Below are 19389 nucleotides of genomic sequence, written 5' to 3' on the forward strand. Positions count from 1 at the left end.
AAACCTCCATCACATCAGTATGTCACTGTGTCAATACAGGATAAAGAAACTGCAGCTGCTTATACATCTCCTTGCCTACTCCATAACAATCCCCCCTGCACTACGCAGTAATTTCTTTTGGTGTCATGTGGAAAGATGCTATGTGGAAAAAATGCCTTTCCAAAAAGCATCTTTTTAGATGACATAGAATTGCAGTGCATAAACAAAACAACCAAAAAAAAAAGGAAAAGGGAGAAAGCCAATTAAACATTGGGGGGAAAATAAAAAAAAAAGAAAAAAAGAAACAAAAAAGAAAATGGATTAATGTAAAGATTTAGGTTTCCTCCAAAGATAGGGAATTATCCAAAATCCTGACCTCCTCTGGTATAACCTGGAGAGTTATCCTCATGGGGAAGACCTCACTGCAACCTTTCAGGAGGTTTACAACAAAGAGGGAGAACAACATTTTAATGTGGGCAGATAGTGATAGGACAGGGGAGAATGGTTTTAAACTAAGGCAGGAGAGATTTAGATTAGATGTTAGGAAGAAATTCTTTACAGTGAGGGTGGTGAGGCAGTGGAACAAATTGCCCAGAGAAGCTGTGGATGCTCCGTCCCTGGAAGTGTTCAAGGTCAGGATCTTTTAGGTCCCTTTCAATCCAAGACTTTCTATGAAAACATCCTTGTTCACAAGCTTTTTCCCACAAACCTGTTTACCTACATGTGTGTGTAGGTGGTGAGAGGGCCACACAGACCAAAGCTATTTTCTGGCACCAGTGTAAAGCTTATTAATTGTTCCATTCAAGGGTAGGCTGACTGCCTTTACTCAAGGAGACAATCTGAGCTGTTTTTAGTCATGCTGGGAGGTCTTTAAATGGTGGAAAAAACTCACCTTCCTTCAGTCACAGAGAAAAAAACCTCTTCATAAAATACAAGATATGTTAGTGCTGGAGCAGACAAAGCCAAATTATACACCAGAGTAAGAGTAGGTCAGAAGGAATTTGAGTTTGCCTTCAATAAACCATTCAAAGGTTTTCTTCTTAAAAATGCAAAAACATTCACACCAGAATGCACTGTTTAAAAACAGTTTGGAGAAAGCCTTTAAAAGTGACTAAAAAAATTTCTGGGAAACAAATTACATACCTGGAGTCCTTCTCTCACAGCTTCCAGAAGATATGGAACCAGGGAATAGTTCCAAAGGTCTGTGAACCACACTCTGGAGCCATCAACATCCATAGGGCAAGGGAGGAAGAGACGGGGACCTGAAAAGTCAAGTTGTGAATTAAGAAAGTAGAACTAGGAAACACACTTAAAGTAATTTTCTCAAAATTAAAAGAGCACTACCGGAACAAGTTCAAGCTAAGAGAATACAAAACCAAGGTACATTAAAGGAGCTAAAAGCCTCCTGTTATTAAAAATGAACTGGTGTCATTTAGTCCAATTTTAGGGCCTGATGAACACTTAGAAGTTTTATGGCAAAGCTATGTAAAAACAGACATCTCTGCTAACATAGTAATTCCATTAAAAGCCCTCAGGTCCAAGGGTTTTTATTGCTGTAATTATACTGCAGTGTGAAAGCAGAAGAAAAAAAAAATAAGCTTAGGAAAGTTACTATTGGGGTAATTGCATTTAAAATTTAGTTTTAAAAATTGCGATATTTGACTTGGAAGTATTTAGCAACAAAGGAAGAACTACCAGGAAATATATATACACTCTTTCTTTAAACTTCCCATTTTCTTTTAAATCTTGCTGACAACTAAACAAATTCCCCACACCACACTATGTTGTACTTCCCATTGAGGCATGGTAACTTAAAATAATAATAATAATATTATCTTCACAAATCCCTAAAAGGCTCAGCCTGCATCCTTATTTCAAACCATTCCACCAATGGACTCACCAATGGTTACATCTGAGGAGCTGTGTGTTTCTAGGAAGCTGTTGAGATGATGCCATGTTTTGGGGATCCAGTCAATGATTTTCATAAGCTCATTATTGCGTATGTTCTTTTCTATTTCAGTTTCAATCAGTTTCCTTCTCAGATATCTGCCTAAGAAACCTTTAACTGGCTCTGTGTGATTAGCACACAGCACCCACCTGGGTAGAAGAGAGAAATGTCAAGCAGCAATGAATAGCAAATACATTATTTCCTCTTAAATATATAGATGAAAGTTATGTTATAGAGTCTCATTAGTTATCAAGTATAACTCTGTTCCAATAAACCACATTACTGCTCACTGCTTCAACACAACCATTTCAGGCTTCAGCAGGAATTCAAGACACTGCTGAAGACCAATGAAATGCAGGAATGCAATCATCTTCAGCAACTTGCTAGAGGTTCCAGACAGTATCTTATTTCTTTTACCATTCCCTAAGAGCATTTAGAGACCCATCAACAGAGGAGACACAGTGAAACCGAAATACTTTACTGTGATGAGACACAGGATCAATATTTGTCAAAGAATGGCTTAGAAGAAGGGAGCTGTGCAAACATGGCCACAGTAAATATAGAGTGAATGTACCTGAAATTGTGATGCATCTCCAGATTTGGTGAAGAAGAAACTCCCTGGTTCATGGTTCCAATAATATAGGGACTGGAAATAGAAAAGCAGAAGGATTTTTTGAGGTAGAACTCGTTCAAATATTCAAAGTATATTCCTTCTTATTATCTGCACTAGGCCAATTTCAAAAGAGTCTCTGGCTCTACTACAGTCACAGATCTAAAATATTTCTCAGGTACCCTTTTAAAATTGTTTATTCTTGTATGATTTCCCTCTTGCACATATGTATGTTACTAGTGCTCATCTGTAATGAAGAAATAAATAAAGCAACCCTGTTTTAATGTAAATCATAATTTGGCAGTAGGCTTAGCTTTTTAACTTCAAAAGCCAGTGAATCTCATGAGTAAGAAATTGCATGCAATGATTTTATGAAGGGAAGTCCCTATGATGTCACTTTTACAGCAGAAATAACCAACATTATAGGCCAGTAAAAGTTCTACAAAATATTATTATTACAGTAATTTCACAATTATAAGCCGCACTAACTATAAGCCACATCTCCAGGTGTTGGCAACTTTTCGTTCTTTGTCCATACATAAGCCGCACCTGATTATAAGCCGCACGTTACAATACAGAGTGTGATAAAAGGTATCTATTCTATCACCATCTGTTGAGGGTGGGGGCAGTGATGCTTATCTCCACGGGAGATATTATCTGCTAATAAACCATCAATTGAAACCAGGTGGGGCATTGTTCTTTATCTTTTCACAACCCATCCTTCCTCCAGCGAGTCATTTTCTGCTAATGGCCATTGAGTCCCACTGTGGGACTGATAAAATTACTGCGTCCCATTGGAAGTTGCTCCAGCCAGGGGGAAGAGCCCAACATTTCTTACCAAAATAAAAACAGAGGTTTTGGGACACTAAGGTAGCTCCTTTCTCCACTGGACTCCAGAGGAAAACTGGATTTCTCCACATCACCAATGGACCTCCAGAGGGAAACTGCACCTTGTACAGGAGCACTGCTCCAACTGAATCACATCTGTCACTGCAGGAGGATGCAGCCACCATTGAATGGGACTGCTACCAACACCCTGCCTGACAGGGTGTCAGGTTGTACTCTGACTTTGTCAGGGTTTGGAGTTTGTTTCTTTGTAGTACTATATTTCTATTTTAATTTCCCTAGAAAAGAACTGTTATTCCTAATTCCCATATCTTTGCCTGAAAGCCCCTTGATTTCAAAATTATAATAATTTGGAGGGAGGGGTTTTACATTCTCCATTTCAAAGAGAAGTTCCTGCCTTTCTCAGCAGACACCTGTCCTCCAAACTAAAACAGCAACTTTTCATTCTTTGTCCATATATACGCCACACCTGATTATAAGCCGTACTTCGGGTTCAGACCAAAATTTTAGTCAAAATGGTGCAGCTTTTAATCGTGAATATACTGTACTCTATTATTACTCTTCACTCTTTCTTAAGATAAAGGACAGTCAGCCAACTTTGTACTTCTGCACTGCTGCAGGAAAACTGTGGGAAGGACAAATCTGCTAGATACACAGCTGCTTCTATATGGCATGGTTTATCCCAAATTCCACTATTACAAAGTGTAAGCTGTTGTCGTGGTACTAATGAGCTTGTGTAATCTGACAGGGTGCAAAGGATAAGACTATAATTCAGACAAGAGTTTAAGTACATTCTTAAATTTTATGGTACATTTAAATCTCACTGAGAAGCACAGGAGTCATGTAAATGAAGCAAAGGAGACAACTACATTCTTGGCTGAAAAGGGTTAAAATTATTGTAGCACATAACAGCCTTGCAGATGGCCTATGGGACACTAAGTTTTCACTGGGACATTTTATTTTGCAAAATAGCAACGAGTTTTTACTGTTTTAATTGTAAAACCTATGCACAAGGAGAGAGAAGAGGTACTACTTACCATTTATTATATTTACAGTTGAGGAAACCATTGAAGATGTCACTCAGTGAACTGATGTGGTGGAGATTATCAAGAATTATGACGACAGGGAGGTCAGCACCATTGTTGTCAGCACTGCATTGCTCAGCTAAGTTTGCTAGGTATTGTCGCAGATCCTTCAGCAGAATGAATAAAAACCAAAAACAAAACCTCAAAAAAACATCCCAAGCCCAGAAAAGATTAATTCAATTAGACCATAGATGTAATTTTACTGGAAGAAAAATATTCAGAAAGATAAAATGGCTGCTAAAAGGTTTTCCTTCTGTGGATCACTCAGCTGGATCTGCACATGTAGGAAAACATGCTGCTTACACAGGACATGCTAGGAAAAAAAAAGGTGCTAAACATAAGGCAAATGACTGAAGCATTGTGATTTGGGGGATATAATCCTTAGAAATTTGCTAAAAAATATCTCGTATCCAGAGGAAAATACACTGCAATGAAATATGCCATTTCTGAGGGGCTGAGATACTCAGTAATTTTTGGACCTTAGTTCTTATGAATACCACATTTGTATACCAAAACCCCACCACACTGTCACATAATTTTGGTGTATTGAACTGCTCCTTTAGATATCTCCTTTCAGCACTCTCACTAAAAATCTGCCTGCCTTCTTGGGGATGCTTTATCACACCTCATAATAAAATTTGTTGTGTAAATTCTTCTTTCCTGTCAGCTGCCTGCCTGCTGTTTAGTGTAGAAGTAAAAGAGAGCTTTCTATATACAAAATATTTCATATGTTTGTTAACAGTTCCTCTTGAGAATTTAGACTAGTCAAGTTTTACAGCTGTATCTCTAGAGGTATCTAATTTTGTCAGGGTTGGAAATACTCACTATTATGAACAAAGTTCCTATTGCCATTTTATTTTCTGGAGCAGGGATAGCAGAATCTTTTCCTCTTTAATGGAAACTTGCAGCTTTTTTATTTCAAGAAAGATTTTTTTCTTTGCCTTTTTATGATCGAGTGTCTTTCAGGAAACATTATAGGTTTCTTCCATGGAATAGTACCATCTGTGTTATTCAAACATCCTTGGTATTTGTCAGTGTTGCTTTTTCTTTTTTTTATTGCAAACTCAAAAATTCGACATGAATTTTGATATAAGTAAAGACAAAGGGGAAAAAAAACCCCAACCAATCCAATCCCAAAAGCAGCAGCCAAACACCAAAACACAAAGACCAAGCAATTTACCAGAAATCCAAAAACTGGTTCGTTTGTGGGACAATTTTCTTTACAGATGTGTATGTATAACAATAAAACATAAACATATTCTCTGCCAAAGTAAATGGCATCACAAATCCTCTATATAAAGACAGTGCAAAGCAGATATTTTTGCCAGAATAGTCCTTTTGCCCCTTTGGGATCTGTGCATTCTCCCTTCTTATGTTAGCATTCATTAGCTTTCTGTGTAAATCAGAAAGCTCTTTCATTTTTTACCCCCAGGTACCAAGTTAGGAGTACACTCAATTCAGGACAGCCAAGTGAATAGTATTATCTGTGGCTAGCACAGTAGTCCTGCTGAAAACCTGATAATCTGAGCTATGTAAATCACAGGGAATGTGACGTGATGCGTGAGGCAATTTCAGTATGGTCAGCTTTCCAACTGAGGCACACCAGAAATCATGACAGTTGTATCTCTCCAGTACTGATTAAGAAATTGAGCCTAAGACAGTAATTTCAAATCACCCCTTTGAAATCTTTGCTAACAAAGGCTGATGTTATCATCATTAAAAAAAAAAAATAGTATTACTATATAGCCAACCTTCTGACAAAGAAATTACAGGCACTCAAAAAATTTAATATACATAGTGTTGGACTTTGCATCTATACTTAAAGTGGGTTTCTTAAGAGGGGGAAAATTGAGACTTCTTTGACCATTCTACAATGGTTTGTGTAGAACAGAAAGATCTGGTCCCTGTACATTACTGGGATTGAAGACTGAATTCTTGCAGGAAGAAATGCTAACTGAGCAGCAAAAGAGTACACCAATTAATGGAGTCGTTACTGCATCATCACTACAAATTGGGCAATAGATTATGCTTTCAACTGTAACTTACCTTGCTTGACTTGTGGTCTATGTTAAAAGTAGCAATTGCATCCTCAGTTTTTTTCCTGCCAGATTTAGATATAATATATTCAGCCAGCCTGTTAGCTAAATAGGTCTTTCCTGTACCACTGGGTCCCGACAGAATAATTCTTCGATGCTCCATCAGTAAATTAAAGTACCTTTGGGTAATTGGCTTAGGAATTAATGTGTCAAACACAAAACTGTCCAAACTGTTTTCTTCTATTCCTGGGGATAAAAGAAAAGAAAAATGGCCTGTCTTATCCTTGCTAAGGTAGTTATTTGGCCCAGCATCTAAAGGCATCAGTGCTATGCCCAAAGCAAGGTAAGATACCTCTTAAATCAAATCTTATAAATCAAATGCCTGTTAAGGACTTCTTTACTGTAGAAATACCGGTATCCTTTTCCAAAAAATTAAACAGCACTAGTGAGTCGAGATGAGTGGGAAAGATGCAATCAAAGTAAATATGAAGAGAAGGCTCAGTAAGGCAAAGATACTGGCAGTGATGACAAAAAAAAGGTCAAATTGACAGCCACAAGGGTTACCAGTTGTCACATCAAGGTGTGTAAAGTCCTCCTGAAGGCCGCCTCTCCCCTCCAATAGCAAATCCCTAAGAGCTTTTAAAAAGCATAGAATTTTTTCCTGTGGAACTGAATAAAGCACAAATATTTCTCATTGTAGTCTCTGTTTTGGGAATGGTTTTTTTGCCACTACTTTGAAATCTGTACTTTTTTCTGATTTGGCGGTCAGGCAGGGGAGGACATATATTCTTAGATTATTTTAAGATTTCCCTCAAAAGGCTGTGATAGATATCATGCATTGTCTTACAGACAGTTTATGTGATATATGTGTCCTTGTTCTAGAGAAAATACAGAAAGATCATGTGTAAGAAAAATAAACATAAAGGATAGGGAACTGCAGTGTAGAACTCTATCTGCAGAAGTACTGTATCTGCAGAAGTACTCTTTGGGTTTTACCTTTCAGGTTCACAGTGATGACGTTATTATCTCCAACCAGATATCCACAAGGCAGCAGTTCAGGCACTTCTAGGCTATGGGCTCTAGTTACATCCCCTATACAATAGCTAGCAATGCAGTCAGAGCTTAAACCCAGGCTAGTAGTTGGATCCACTCGAAAAATATACTCCTGAAATTATATGAAAACATAATTCATAACAATATTTATTGAATGAAAGCTATTTGGAAAGCTGCCTACAGTCATAAAAACAAAGAACTGCAACATTAAGAATAAAGCTTAGAGGTGTTGTTAGCTATATATAAAAAAACTCCAAACCAAACCAAAAACTTGGCAAGACAACTCAAAGAATACAGAAATTTTCTAAAATGAAAAAGAAAATCGCAACAACACATAAGCCAATTTTTCAGCATCTTACCTTAAAGAGACGTCTGATTACACCATCTAAAACATCCCATTTTGTTTTTCCACTTACTCCAATTGATCCTATCAAGTATGCATGTGGCTTTTGATCCTGCAAAGAGAGATTTTTGGAAACTGGACTAAAAATGGTGCTAAGTAGTTTTCTATGAAGAATTCATAGTTTTCATAATGAAGAACAGGAATATTATTTAGAATGAGAGGTGGTTTCAACTTTGGTGACAGAAATAGGTATAGATTGTGTTGCTTTGATACATCTTTATAAAGAAAGGAATACAGAATCTTGTTCTACTCCTTGATTGCATCTGTATTTTTAAAGAGATGACTAAATATAAAGGTTGCATTGCATTTATAATTTTTTATAACACCGAACATGAAAACATGACAAGACAACTTCTCAGCAGCAAATTCATAGTTGCACCCTAAGGAGACCTAGGCATAAATCTAATTTATAATGACTTTTAAACAGAGATAGCAAGTCCCTGGACATCCTACGACTAATTAAACTGAAAACTGGTAGCGTCTAAGCCACCACAAAGGCAGAAAGAGGCTATATGGCATTCGTCTATGGAGTGTGCCTAAATGTATTGAGCATGGGTGGCGGAGCAGAGCTGTTCTCTATGGGATATTTCCCTTCCGTTCCTGGCTTAAAATACTGAAAAAAAAAAAAAAAAAAAAAATTTGACCTACTATATTCCAGCATTTGCTTGAGCTATAATTCTCCTCTAGGTAATGCACTCACCTTGGCTCGACTATAACCTTTGTTTATAGTGACTAGAATTTTGACACTGTGACCTTCTTTGTGGAGTGCTCCATCAGTGACATCATCCAACAAAATATCTACATTAACAGAAAGGAAGTGATCAGTCCAAAAAATCACATCAGTTATGTTCACATCATCAGTTCAATATTTGATCAAATAATTTTTTGATTAAAAAGAATGACTACCATGACAACAATTCGCAATTGTTATAATCTGTACTTGTTTCTAATTTAGCATTTCTGTTGGAGGTGAAAAAAAATGTTGTCATTTTTTGCAGGAATATTAGGAGTTTTAATCATGTAGAAATGAATAGATGATCTACAAACAAATAAAATCGTGTCTTTGCTTTCCCACTTGGAACTTTTTCAAAATTACAATATCTTCACAAAGTAATGTTTAAAAATGAAAATAAATTTATGTCTTGGGGCACTCATTTTGTCCTTTAGAATGTTGTAAGAAGATAAAACAAGAAATCCTTGCATTGATATTTTCGCTGTTCAGTAAAATAGCATTTAATTTCATTTTCCAGATGATTCCTTTACCTTCTCTACATATGGCATGGATAGAGTCCTTTTCACCCCCACTAGAAAACCACTTTGGACTCCTCCAGAATATGAGACTCTATTATCAGCCATTCCTCTAAGGAAAGGCTTAATTTTTCTTGGAGGTAAAGAGTAATTTTGATCTGCTCTGTACCTCTGTTTCTACCACTTCATTAATTCCTAAAATAAGAAAGTAGATGTATTTCTGTTAAAGGCTGGGCTTACAGCTTTATTGCAAGTGATAAAACTTCTCCTTTCTTCTAGAAGTTCTCTCTAAGATTTTACCGTTAGACATTTAAATTAACTATAAAATTAGATGAGATTATGGATTTGCATTTTCTTCAAAGGTCAGCACAGTAATCCACTAACCTAAGCCCTGTTCATTCTTAGTGTGAAAAACATCGACTCCATGACATAGTCTGCACAAGGTCAGATTTCATCGAATTTAAATGATGTCCCAGTAAGATCCAGTCACTTGTTCAAAGGAAAACCAAAGAAGGCTTATGAATATAATTCCAATTAATTTATTAAAAATAAGTTTTCATGTTAAAAGTTTGATAACTTACATCCAGATACAGAATGCAGATTCTGCTGTTGGATTGTGTTTTTGGTTTTTTTTGTTTGGTTGTTTGGTTTGGTTTGTTTTTTTTAAATTTGTTGAACAAAGAATTTTTTTTTTTTTTATTCTTGGTGAGTTTTAATAAATCTATGTTTGCTTTGTTCCAGGCAGACAGATTTTCTATGTCAACACTGGATGTTTCACTTCACTTGTCTTGTGTTTTGTCATATTTGACAAACCTTTGAGCAAACCTAAGAGCTTTGATAATGTCATAGTTTCTCTGAGGGCACATTATAGTATGATACCCCTGTGAAATTTTTCAATCTCTAAATGACCCTTATGTAGCCCTTTAAATTCATTTTTCTTTAAGTCTTTAGGAATGAGGAACCACTCTATAGCGAAATAACTAATTCCACATTCTAAGAGCTCTCTCTATCACTGATACAGGGGGCTGAGAAGATGATCAAGGGCCTCTCATTTCATGGTGGTACTAATTGCTTTAATTACCCCCTGCCAGTGTGATTTTTAGGCATGCTATGATTACTTCAGATCAATTCTCGTCAGAGCTCTGGCACTCTGGGCCAGTCTTGTACTGTTCCTTGTTTGCTCCCTTCACTCCAGTGACAGACTGAAATAGGGGCACCTGTAACCACCAAATCCCTTCCCAGGTTGCCACTCACACTGGTCTGGAGGGTGTCATCATAGGAAGTGACAGTGGATAGCTTTGGCCATTTCCAGATGACCATGGTTAATTGAAGATATTGCTCCCAGAAAGCCCAATGGCATTTTTATAATATGAAGAGCCAGAGCACTCAATTCTCTGAGCTTAGTTCTCATCATGATTAACCTCCCCATATCTCAGAGAATTTTGTTCAGTACTACTCCAGCTGTCTCAGAATTCCCACAAGACTTGGTGAGATGCTGTCACCCTTCCAAGTTCTCTGGCATGGCAACAAAATGATCATTACAATGATCAAAAAATCTAGATTCATAATTAAATGAAATTATCCACTCCTCATTAGGCATCCTTATATCTTTAACTTTTTATAACAAAAAGTAAATACTTTGCATGTGTGAAAAGCATTTAGAACAATAACAGAGAAAATTATATAAAGTTTATTAAATAATGGAATCATTTAGGCTGGAAAACACCCTTAAGATCATCTAATCCAATCACTTCTCACAGTCATCCTGGTCTCCTTCTTCCTGTTCCTTTCCCCTCTTTTCCTCTTCCCCTTCCTCTTTTTTTCTTCCAGCTTTTATTTTTTCTATTCTTTTGCTCAACACTTCCTCCTAATTTTCTTCATTTTCTTTCTTTTATCTTACCTTTTACCTTTCCTTTTCTTTCCCACATTCCTCTTCAACCATTGTATTCTTATCTAGTTTCCCCTCCTTTTCTTCAGACTTTTTTTCCTACATGCTTGTTCCTGTATCTAGACAGAGTTAGTGCCAAGCAACAAAGTGCTAATGGCTGCTACTCATGAGAGATATTCTATAACCACCATATTGCAAAAAATTCTGTTACTTTTCCTGGGTTTCTTGTTTGTTTTTTGTTTGTTTGTTTTTAATATGTGTGGATCTGTGAACAGCGAAATTTTTTTCTCCCTGCTTTTGCAACACCTCATTGCATGTTGAGGCCTAGTTCAGGGTCCTACATGCTAAAAGTTAAACTTCTCAAAGAGTTGGAATGTAAATAAAAAATACACCAATTTTCATACAAAATCTGATATTAACCAGAAAAAATGTTCAAATATCCATGTAATCAATGACTGGTGAGATAATATGACTAACTGCCAATACAAATTACAGTCAGTTTGGCATGAGCCCAGCTATATTCTTGCCTAGACTCTTTCCACAATTATTAGCCACATTTTTATTGCTTCCAGAGACTGCATTACAATTTCTGTGGCGTCTATGCTAATGAGTGCTGCTTTGCTCCTGCTTTACTCCTGATTCTAATGTTAAGAGACAGCACTTCTCTTTCTTGGCTACATTATCAAAACAAATGTAGAAGGCTTGTTATCATAGACTCCATGGCATGGAAAATAATCAAATGTTAATGCTCAGGATGTGGACCAAAGCACTGCTTGCATTCCTTCATTAACATAAGACAATGAAAGTGCCTAATAGGCCAGGAGGGGTTTGGCTCCTGTTTTAAATGATGATTTAGTCCAACATAGGCTAGCTAGCTGTACCAAATTTAAAAAATGTAAGGGATAAAGCTAACTGAGAACACCTTCTGCCTTAGCTGCAAATATGAAGTTAAGGGAGCTAACTGAATGATCAAAGATCTGCAAACCAAAAGAGGAAAGTTTCACATAGTACACTCATATTTATCCCATATGGGCAAGATAGTATACCAATGTATACATCAACAGATATTTATTTTCAAAGAAATTGTAAACTGGATGACCGAAGAGTATTGTAAACTATGTAGGCAGAGTGTCATAGCTAGGAACAAAGCAAACATATTGAACAGCCTGTTACTGCGGTTCAGGGGCTTCTAAAAACTACATTTCAGACATGACCACTAGCATTCTTCCCCATCTCTTTTACTGAATGCATATCTGATGTTAACCTGAATGATACGAGGTGTTTTAATTTCCAGTCATGCTTCTCCTACGTGGCCCATTAAGGGGCTGAAGAATTCTTACTAACTGCTGAGGCATGCATGTGCCCAAGGTATGTTTACCTGATGTAACAGATTCTGTGATGTTTAAATTGTTCAGGGAGAGCCCTAGTGACTGCCGTGATGAAGAAGATGATGTGCTACTTGACGACTCTGATGACGGCCGGGCAGGCTTGCCAGTATTTCCAGTCTCTGCCTTTAGGCGATCATTCTCAGCTTTCAATATCTCAATTTCATTCTATATACAAAAGAAACCAAAACAAAAGAACAGGAGGTTATTCTTTTGGAAAACCAGTGTTGGTGGCTAGTCTGGTGATGCTGTTCCCCTGACCTAAACCAGTTAACTGGTTTACCACTTTCACAGCAGAGATATGACACAGTGAAAAACTGATTGTCTTCTTAAATGAAGGAAAACCCCACTTACCTTGCTTTAGCTTTTGCCTCAAATAGATCCTAAACAATATAAGCTTCAAGATTTTGTGCTTATAGTACATTTGACCATAATATGAGAGTGGTTAGAATTTCCCCAGCGATCTCCATTTTTTTCAGCTACTTTCTATTTTCAAATACCTCAGGTAACAGTCAGTTAAGAAAGTCACTGGATATTTCAATGTTTCTAAAGTCACAGAAAATTATTACTGCCATTGAAAATAAAATTTAAGCAGTAACTTCACAGAGAAATTAAATTAAAAAAGAAAAATTAGAAATTGATAGTTTAACAGTTTCATAACCCTTCTTGCTATCAAATAAGACTTTTTGATCATTCAAACACAGGATTGCTCACATAGCAGGGAGCAAACTCTCTCTGATGAAACTGACAGTGACAGATGAATCAGAACAACTGGAATTTTTTTAGCTAAATCCTCTGTGGTGCCAAGTGATGATTGAATCTACAATAATAAAATGAAAACTTAGCCTGAGAGCAGTCTGGTACCAGCTAAATCTAGCTTACAGTCACTTCACAAAGCAAATTACAAAGCAACTGCTTATTCTTGCACATGGTTCTGCACATCAAATTTAATTCTACATTCACTATCACCCTCCTAAAAGTTCCATATTTTTATGGAGGCTGCACAGCTGTATTATACAATATGCATACAATATGTAAAGGATAGATGGCATAATAGAAAAACTCCTACTACAGCTACAAAAATATTAGATCACATACACACGTGAGGAGATAGTGAAAGGGAAGGAACAAGCCAGCATAATAGTAAGAGAAGATAATAGATGTGTGATCAATTTAATCTAGGGTTCAAATCAGGAGCCACTCTGCAATTTATGCTGATTAATTATGCAGCTCTGAGCAGTCTTCAATTCACCTGAGCTTTAGGCTTTTAAGGTGCTTTAAATCTAAAAGTATTCATGCATCCCTTCCACCAGTCCTATTTTTTCCCCTTAGCAGTCCTCATCAGTGCTCTAAAACATCACAGTTTGGCAACTGCAAGGCAGCTGCCTGTTATTTTGGGTGAACTTCAGAAATGGTGATTACTAGTAACAGCATCTCAACTAGTTGCCTCTGCCCAGATTCGAGGAAGTTCAGACTTTGGACAACTGTGCTTACAGCAGATTCCTCCCTCTGCAATCAGATGATAAGCCTTCAAATCCTTTTCTCCACCACTGCAATTAACTGTATTCTATTCCTCATAGCTCCTTAAAACTTTCCAGTGCCTCGAGATTGATGTCTTACTTATATCTGGTCAAAACAAACCATATTTATGGACCAGTTCTTAATAAGTCTTCCTCTAATTGAACTTCAGCCAAATATCCCACAATAATGTTGACACCAAGGGGTGTGAGCACCTGGGAGGATGGCAGGTATCAGAGATGTTTAAAGATCTGGCTGAGACTGACACAGGCATTGTCTAAACAAAGAGGTCTAGAAAAGGCATCAAATACACCATTTCTGTAGTTATGAAATCAGGTGCTATGGGCATCTACACAGAAGTGCTTAAAGGTGCACCTGACCTAAGCACCCAACACAGAGCAATTCAGTCAGCAAGACACTGGGCTGGATTAATCTCTGCAAGTGTGGGTTTCCAGTGGCATGACAAATATGGTCTTCCATGGAAGAATGCTAAACCCAAATGTCCTGTGCAGATGCAAATACTTGAAGCTGGTTCCAAGGTAAGAAGTGCCTATGCTCCAGGAACTCCATTTCACCTTCTGCACCTATCTCGGGGTAATGTTAGGTAATTAACTCTTTAGCCCACACTACTACAGGACTAAAACTTGATGGAGTGCAACAAAAGTTTATCATGCAGCTCATTCCCAGACTTTTAAATGTAACCAACCCTGTCTCAACCTGAATCCCCAACACATAGCCTTGATTCTGTTCCCCAAACACAGATTTATAGTGCCTTCAGGGATGGTGCAGGTATGTTAGCTGCCATTCCAGTAGGGCCCAGGTCTGCTGAAGGACAGCGTGTTATACTGTATGTTACACTGTGTGGATTACTGAGTGAGATACTTTTGGGCACCCACCATGGTAGTGGGCATTTGCATATAAACAACAGAGTCAAGACCCATAAAGCTCTGTGCTCCACTGAAGAACTGCCATTCTTTCAGCCTCAGGAAGGGAAAAATCTTCTAATGAAAAATGTGTTCATGAAAGGAATTGGAGCAGTGTAACAAAATAATGCAGCAAAATTTTATAATGTTGGATACAGTAATTAGTTCAATTTTATGTTCTTTGCCTTGGCAAGCCATAACTGAGTTAAGAATCAGAAATGATGAAAGAGTATGCATATAAAACCCTGGCCCCTCCATGACTCAAGGATTTAAATGCTGTAGAATTGACTTTTTGATCTGCTTCTCTGTCATGTTGCTTACCCCAGTCACAGGCTTGAGATACTAAATATCCTTCGGGCAGGGATTATGTCTTCTTCTATATCTCTTAAACACATTTTAGCTATTAATATACATGCTAAGAATGACTTTATTATAAGGTGAACACTTATCATACCCATCCTTCAGAAGACCTGTCAATCCAGCAATTTACTTTGCATAGATTTTGGTGCCTGAAACAAAGTACTGGGAAAGGAAATACACCTGTTATACCTTTGGTGTGCATCTCTGTCATCATTTAAGCTACTGCACTGACCTGCATGCGGTTCATGGCTTCCCGGATCTGATCCAGATGGTGTGCAGAGCTGAGGGCTTCCAGACGAATATCTGTTAATTTTAGCTCCTTCTCCCTCAGCTCACTTTTTAGCTGAAGAATAATTTCAGCTTCTGCCTCTGTGCACTCACAGATCCTAAAGAGGAGCAGGAAACAGGCAGGAGATTAAAGGAAGGTTCTCTCCCCAAAGCAGTGTCATTATTAAATATCAAAGAACAGAAAAATGCTTGCTGCTGGTGAAACCTATGAGTGAAGAAAGAAACTTATCAAAGAAACATGAAAATTATCAAACAGCAAATTAAAACAGGAAAAAAAGCCCTCTCCAGAAGAAGTGATCAGATTTCTTTACAGCTTTTTAGTTTAGTTCACTATGGTGAAAAACAAATTCTTAACTACTTTTCAGGTATCTTGTTTTAAGTGTGTATCATCCATTATACTCACATAATTTCTTTGGTGCAAAGTTTATGACTTCTCCACGTAAAAGTAGTCAGAACTGAGATGTGCCAATTAAACTGTGCTGCTGATATTTCTTATTTCTATCAATACTTTTCTCTGATTTGAATATTACACAAAGGGACAGTCCTTGAATTCATGGTCTAGAAGATTTTGGTCTGTAATGGTTTTGATTTGTGATGGCTGATGCTTTGCCTATAGCCTGTCATTTTGTAATGTATATGAAATCATATATAATATCATTTTTTTCCCTTGAAGATTGGATTACCATGTGGTTATTTTTCATGAGCACTTATCTTAAGGGAAGAAACCACTATATTGTAAGAAAAGATTGAAACATGACTCACTCAGGGATCCACAACTGTCCAGCTCATGTCAGACTGTTTTGCCTATTTGTATCATCATCAGAACCACCAGTGGAAAATAAAACACTGAATTTTGACTACATTGTTACACTAAGCAGTACTTCAGTCAATTCAGTAAATGTTATATGCTCTTTATTACTGTGACTATAAATAGTTAATATTTGCAGAAAAATCTCGATATGAAAAGTATTTTATGAAAATAAGTATTATTATTGTGATTATTACTGCTAATAAAAAAAAACCCAAAAAACAAAGGTCAGCATTTAATTGCCAGAATGCATGCAAATGCATTTTGGGAAAGAAGATGCAGCACTCTTCAGGTGAGCAGTTGGGTATACAACTCCATGCCCCACACTCAGTTTTACCGGGATCTATGCTTGTAGACCACACGACCGTTTTGCCTTTTCTTTGATGCCCAGACTAGAGATGACCTGCACACACATGTATTAGACAGATGCAATTGGAAGAAAGTAAAGGTAATGGTTTAGAACACGAGACTCAGTCAAGAAAATATATGAAGAAATCATAAGCAAAGGGAAGATGAAGAAGTTAATGGTAAATCAAATATATGTCAAATAGAGTAAGAAAATTAATGAATATAATTAAAAACATACACAAATACTTTAAATGCGATTAAAAAATAATAAAGACATACACTAGGACTTTTTTCTCTGAATATTATGGTACAGCTCTTTCTGTGATGTGTCCATACCTACCTATGCTCAGCAAATAAGAAATTAAATTTTATTTCCATGCATATTCCATTCATTATTTAGTAAAATAGTCATGAGACTAGAATTCCTTCAGTGCCTTAAGAAAGAGTAATTGTGACCCAATTAATCTCAATTAGAGAAGGAAAGTAAGGCTAGCATAAGTAGTAGGCATTTTTTGGTTCAAAGAGGTAGAGTTCGCCATATTAGAAAAAGAGATGAGTTTAGCAAAATAAAAAAAAAAAAAGCAGAGGAATATGAATAAGAGTTGGGAACTCTATAAGAACATATCAGATATTAAAAAAATATTGAAGACATGGGACAGCTGTTGACTGATGACTTGTTCGCAGACCTGAAACCTTAAGGGTGTTGATTTGAATACAATATAAAAGTAAAATCCCACCAAAAATCCCAGTTGATAAAAGAGGAGAAACAGATTAAAGATTATATATATCAGTAGCTACAAAATAGATAAAGTAATAACAGGAGGAATGAGTATACCGTAAAAACTTACAGACACTTGGAAAAAAAAAATTTAGAATGCCATGAAACTTCAGGATTTGGCCTTTAATAAGTGGATTCGATAGACTTGCTAACAGTGCAGGGAGAGCACAACATGAGCTTTTGGAAGTTTGTATAGCTAGGTGATTTTGGGTAAAGTCTGTGGAAGGAGTAAAGATTATGAATAAAGAGCTGCTGCAGAACCAGTGTACAAATGTTGACGAATGTTGGCAGATGGATGGAGCTCAGGGTTAAAAGATCACAGCTGTTGACAATGGTTTCTGAACTGCAAATGGCTGCACTGGAGCAGGTCTGTTTCCCAGTCCATCCCATTTGACAATATAGACACTTACGCAGATGCTGACTGTGATGGTTTCATCGATGTTGCTGCACACTCTCCCGAGCTGTGGGGCAATTTAGGTGACGAAGGAAGAGAGGAATCTGTCAGCTCTTCTATGTCTGAATGTGAGGAAGGAGGTTTGGTGGACTTTTTCTTTCCAAAGGCCTGTTTGAAAGAGCTTCTTAGCTGGAAAAAAAAATACAGAGCAAGATTATTTTCCTCATCACAGCACTTTGTGTGCAGCTCATGTTTTGAAGAGTTAGTTTGCAGATGCCATCCTAGCCACTGCCTGAGGTCAGTATGCAGAAGCAAGGTATTAACATATGCAACACAGTATCTCTAAAAACATGATACAGTGCTTTGTTTTGACTTTATTAATCCAGCGCAGTGCAAAAGTAATGCTATGGAAAAAGTGCAGGACTGAGTGGTACAGCTGTTGGGGAGGGGTGCTCATTTAAAGCCATTAAGCCCCAATGGAATCCCATTCCCATGGCATTCCCTTCAAAGGGGTGGCTTTAAATAACCACTTTGCATCTAGGTACAGGCAGAACTAAATGCTGAAATCAAACGCCAAATCCAATTTACAGGGTTTGCCAAATTTTCTTCCCCATTAAAACTTTGAATGGTCAAACTACGCAAATGCCATGATTTGGATCACAATCAAGAGGATCTAAGCTGGGAGATGAGGTTTGCCTAGCTGTACTATTGAGAAGAATGTTAGCTGAAAGATATATACTGTTTGTTGCAGTTTCCTTTAGAGTGGTAAGATCTCTGAAAGTACAAGCATTGCCTTTTCCCTCTAGAAGCTTGTATCCAGGATTGAAAAGGGACAGAATAGCCAAAGAGCCATTTATTTCAGAAGCCAAGATGACAAGAGTTTTGTTGGCAGTTAATTTTAACTATCTCATTTGTTCACACCTTTGTCTAAATACAGAACTTACTAATCTTAAGAAAAATGCAGAGTTTATTTTTATTTTCAGAAAGTTGTTCTGATCAAAACTGTACAGAACACAACAACCAGCTGGCTCCTCTATGAAAAAAATGAGGACTTCAAACACATTATTCTCATGGTATAATTGGAGAGTGGGGAGTGTGACCACTGATCTTAATGAGAAACAATATTTAAGTCCTTTCCAGCTCATGATGTCTGATGAGAAAGAAATGGATTTTGGCTACACTCCCCCTTTCTATAGCCTATACTTTGAGATTAAAATTAATAAAGACAAACTGAGAAGACATACAGGATAATCTGGTTTTAGAAGGTATAAAAGCCTACTGCCAAAATAAAGAGCAATCATGCCAAGATAGGGTTTTTTATAGATGCATGCCAACTTTTCCATGGTTTATATTCACCTCACTTCCTCTAGAGTTCACCTTGCAGAAACATGAAAGAGTGTGGAATTACAAATCAAGGGAATAAAGGCTCATCAGTATTTTAAAACAAATTTTATGCAAATATTTTTAAAACAATAAAAATATATTTTTGGA

General features: G+C 37.1%; 1 protein-coding gene across 8 annotated transcripts in view; it reads right to left on the bottom strand.

Moving 5' to 3' along the window:
- NAV3 (neuron navigator 3) overlaps positions 1 to 19389 on the bottom strand; it is a 517660-nt gene that overhangs the window by 6424 nt on the left and 491847 nt on the right. For all 8 annotated transcript variants that reach the window (XM_033057346.2, XM_033057344.2, XM_033057342.1 and 5 more), the window contains 11 exons: positions 17915 to 18087; positions 15515 to 15668; positions 12475 to 12649; positions 8661 to 8758; positions 7917 to 8012; positions 7501 to 7669; positions 6515 to 6750; positions 4421 to 4575; positions 2502 to 2573; positions 1880 to 2076; positions 1123 to 1241 (listed from right to left, as the gene is read on the bottom strand). In XM_033057346.2, coding sequence (XP_032913237.1) covers positions 1123 to 1241; positions 1880 to 2076; positions 2502 to 2573; positions 4421 to 4575; positions 6515 to 6750; positions 7501 to 7669; positions 7917 to 8012; positions 8661 to 8758; positions 12475 to 12649; positions 15515 to 15668; positions 17915 to 18087 — 1644 coding nt within the window. The remainder of the gene's footprint in view (positions 1 to 1122; positions 1242 to 1879; positions 2077 to 2501; positions 2574 to 4420; positions 4576 to 6514; positions 6751 to 7500; positions 7670 to 7916; positions 8013 to 8660; positions 8759 to 12474; positions 12650 to 15514; positions 15669 to 17914; positions 18088 to 19389) is intronic.

Source organism: Catharus ustulatus, chromosome 4, assembly GCF_009819885.2.
Source record: "Catharus ustulatus isolate bCatUst1 chromosome 4, bCatUst1.pri.v2, whole genome shotgun sequence".
NCBI lineage: Eukaryota > Metazoa > Chordata > Aves > Passeriformes > Turdidae > Catharus > Catharus ustulatus.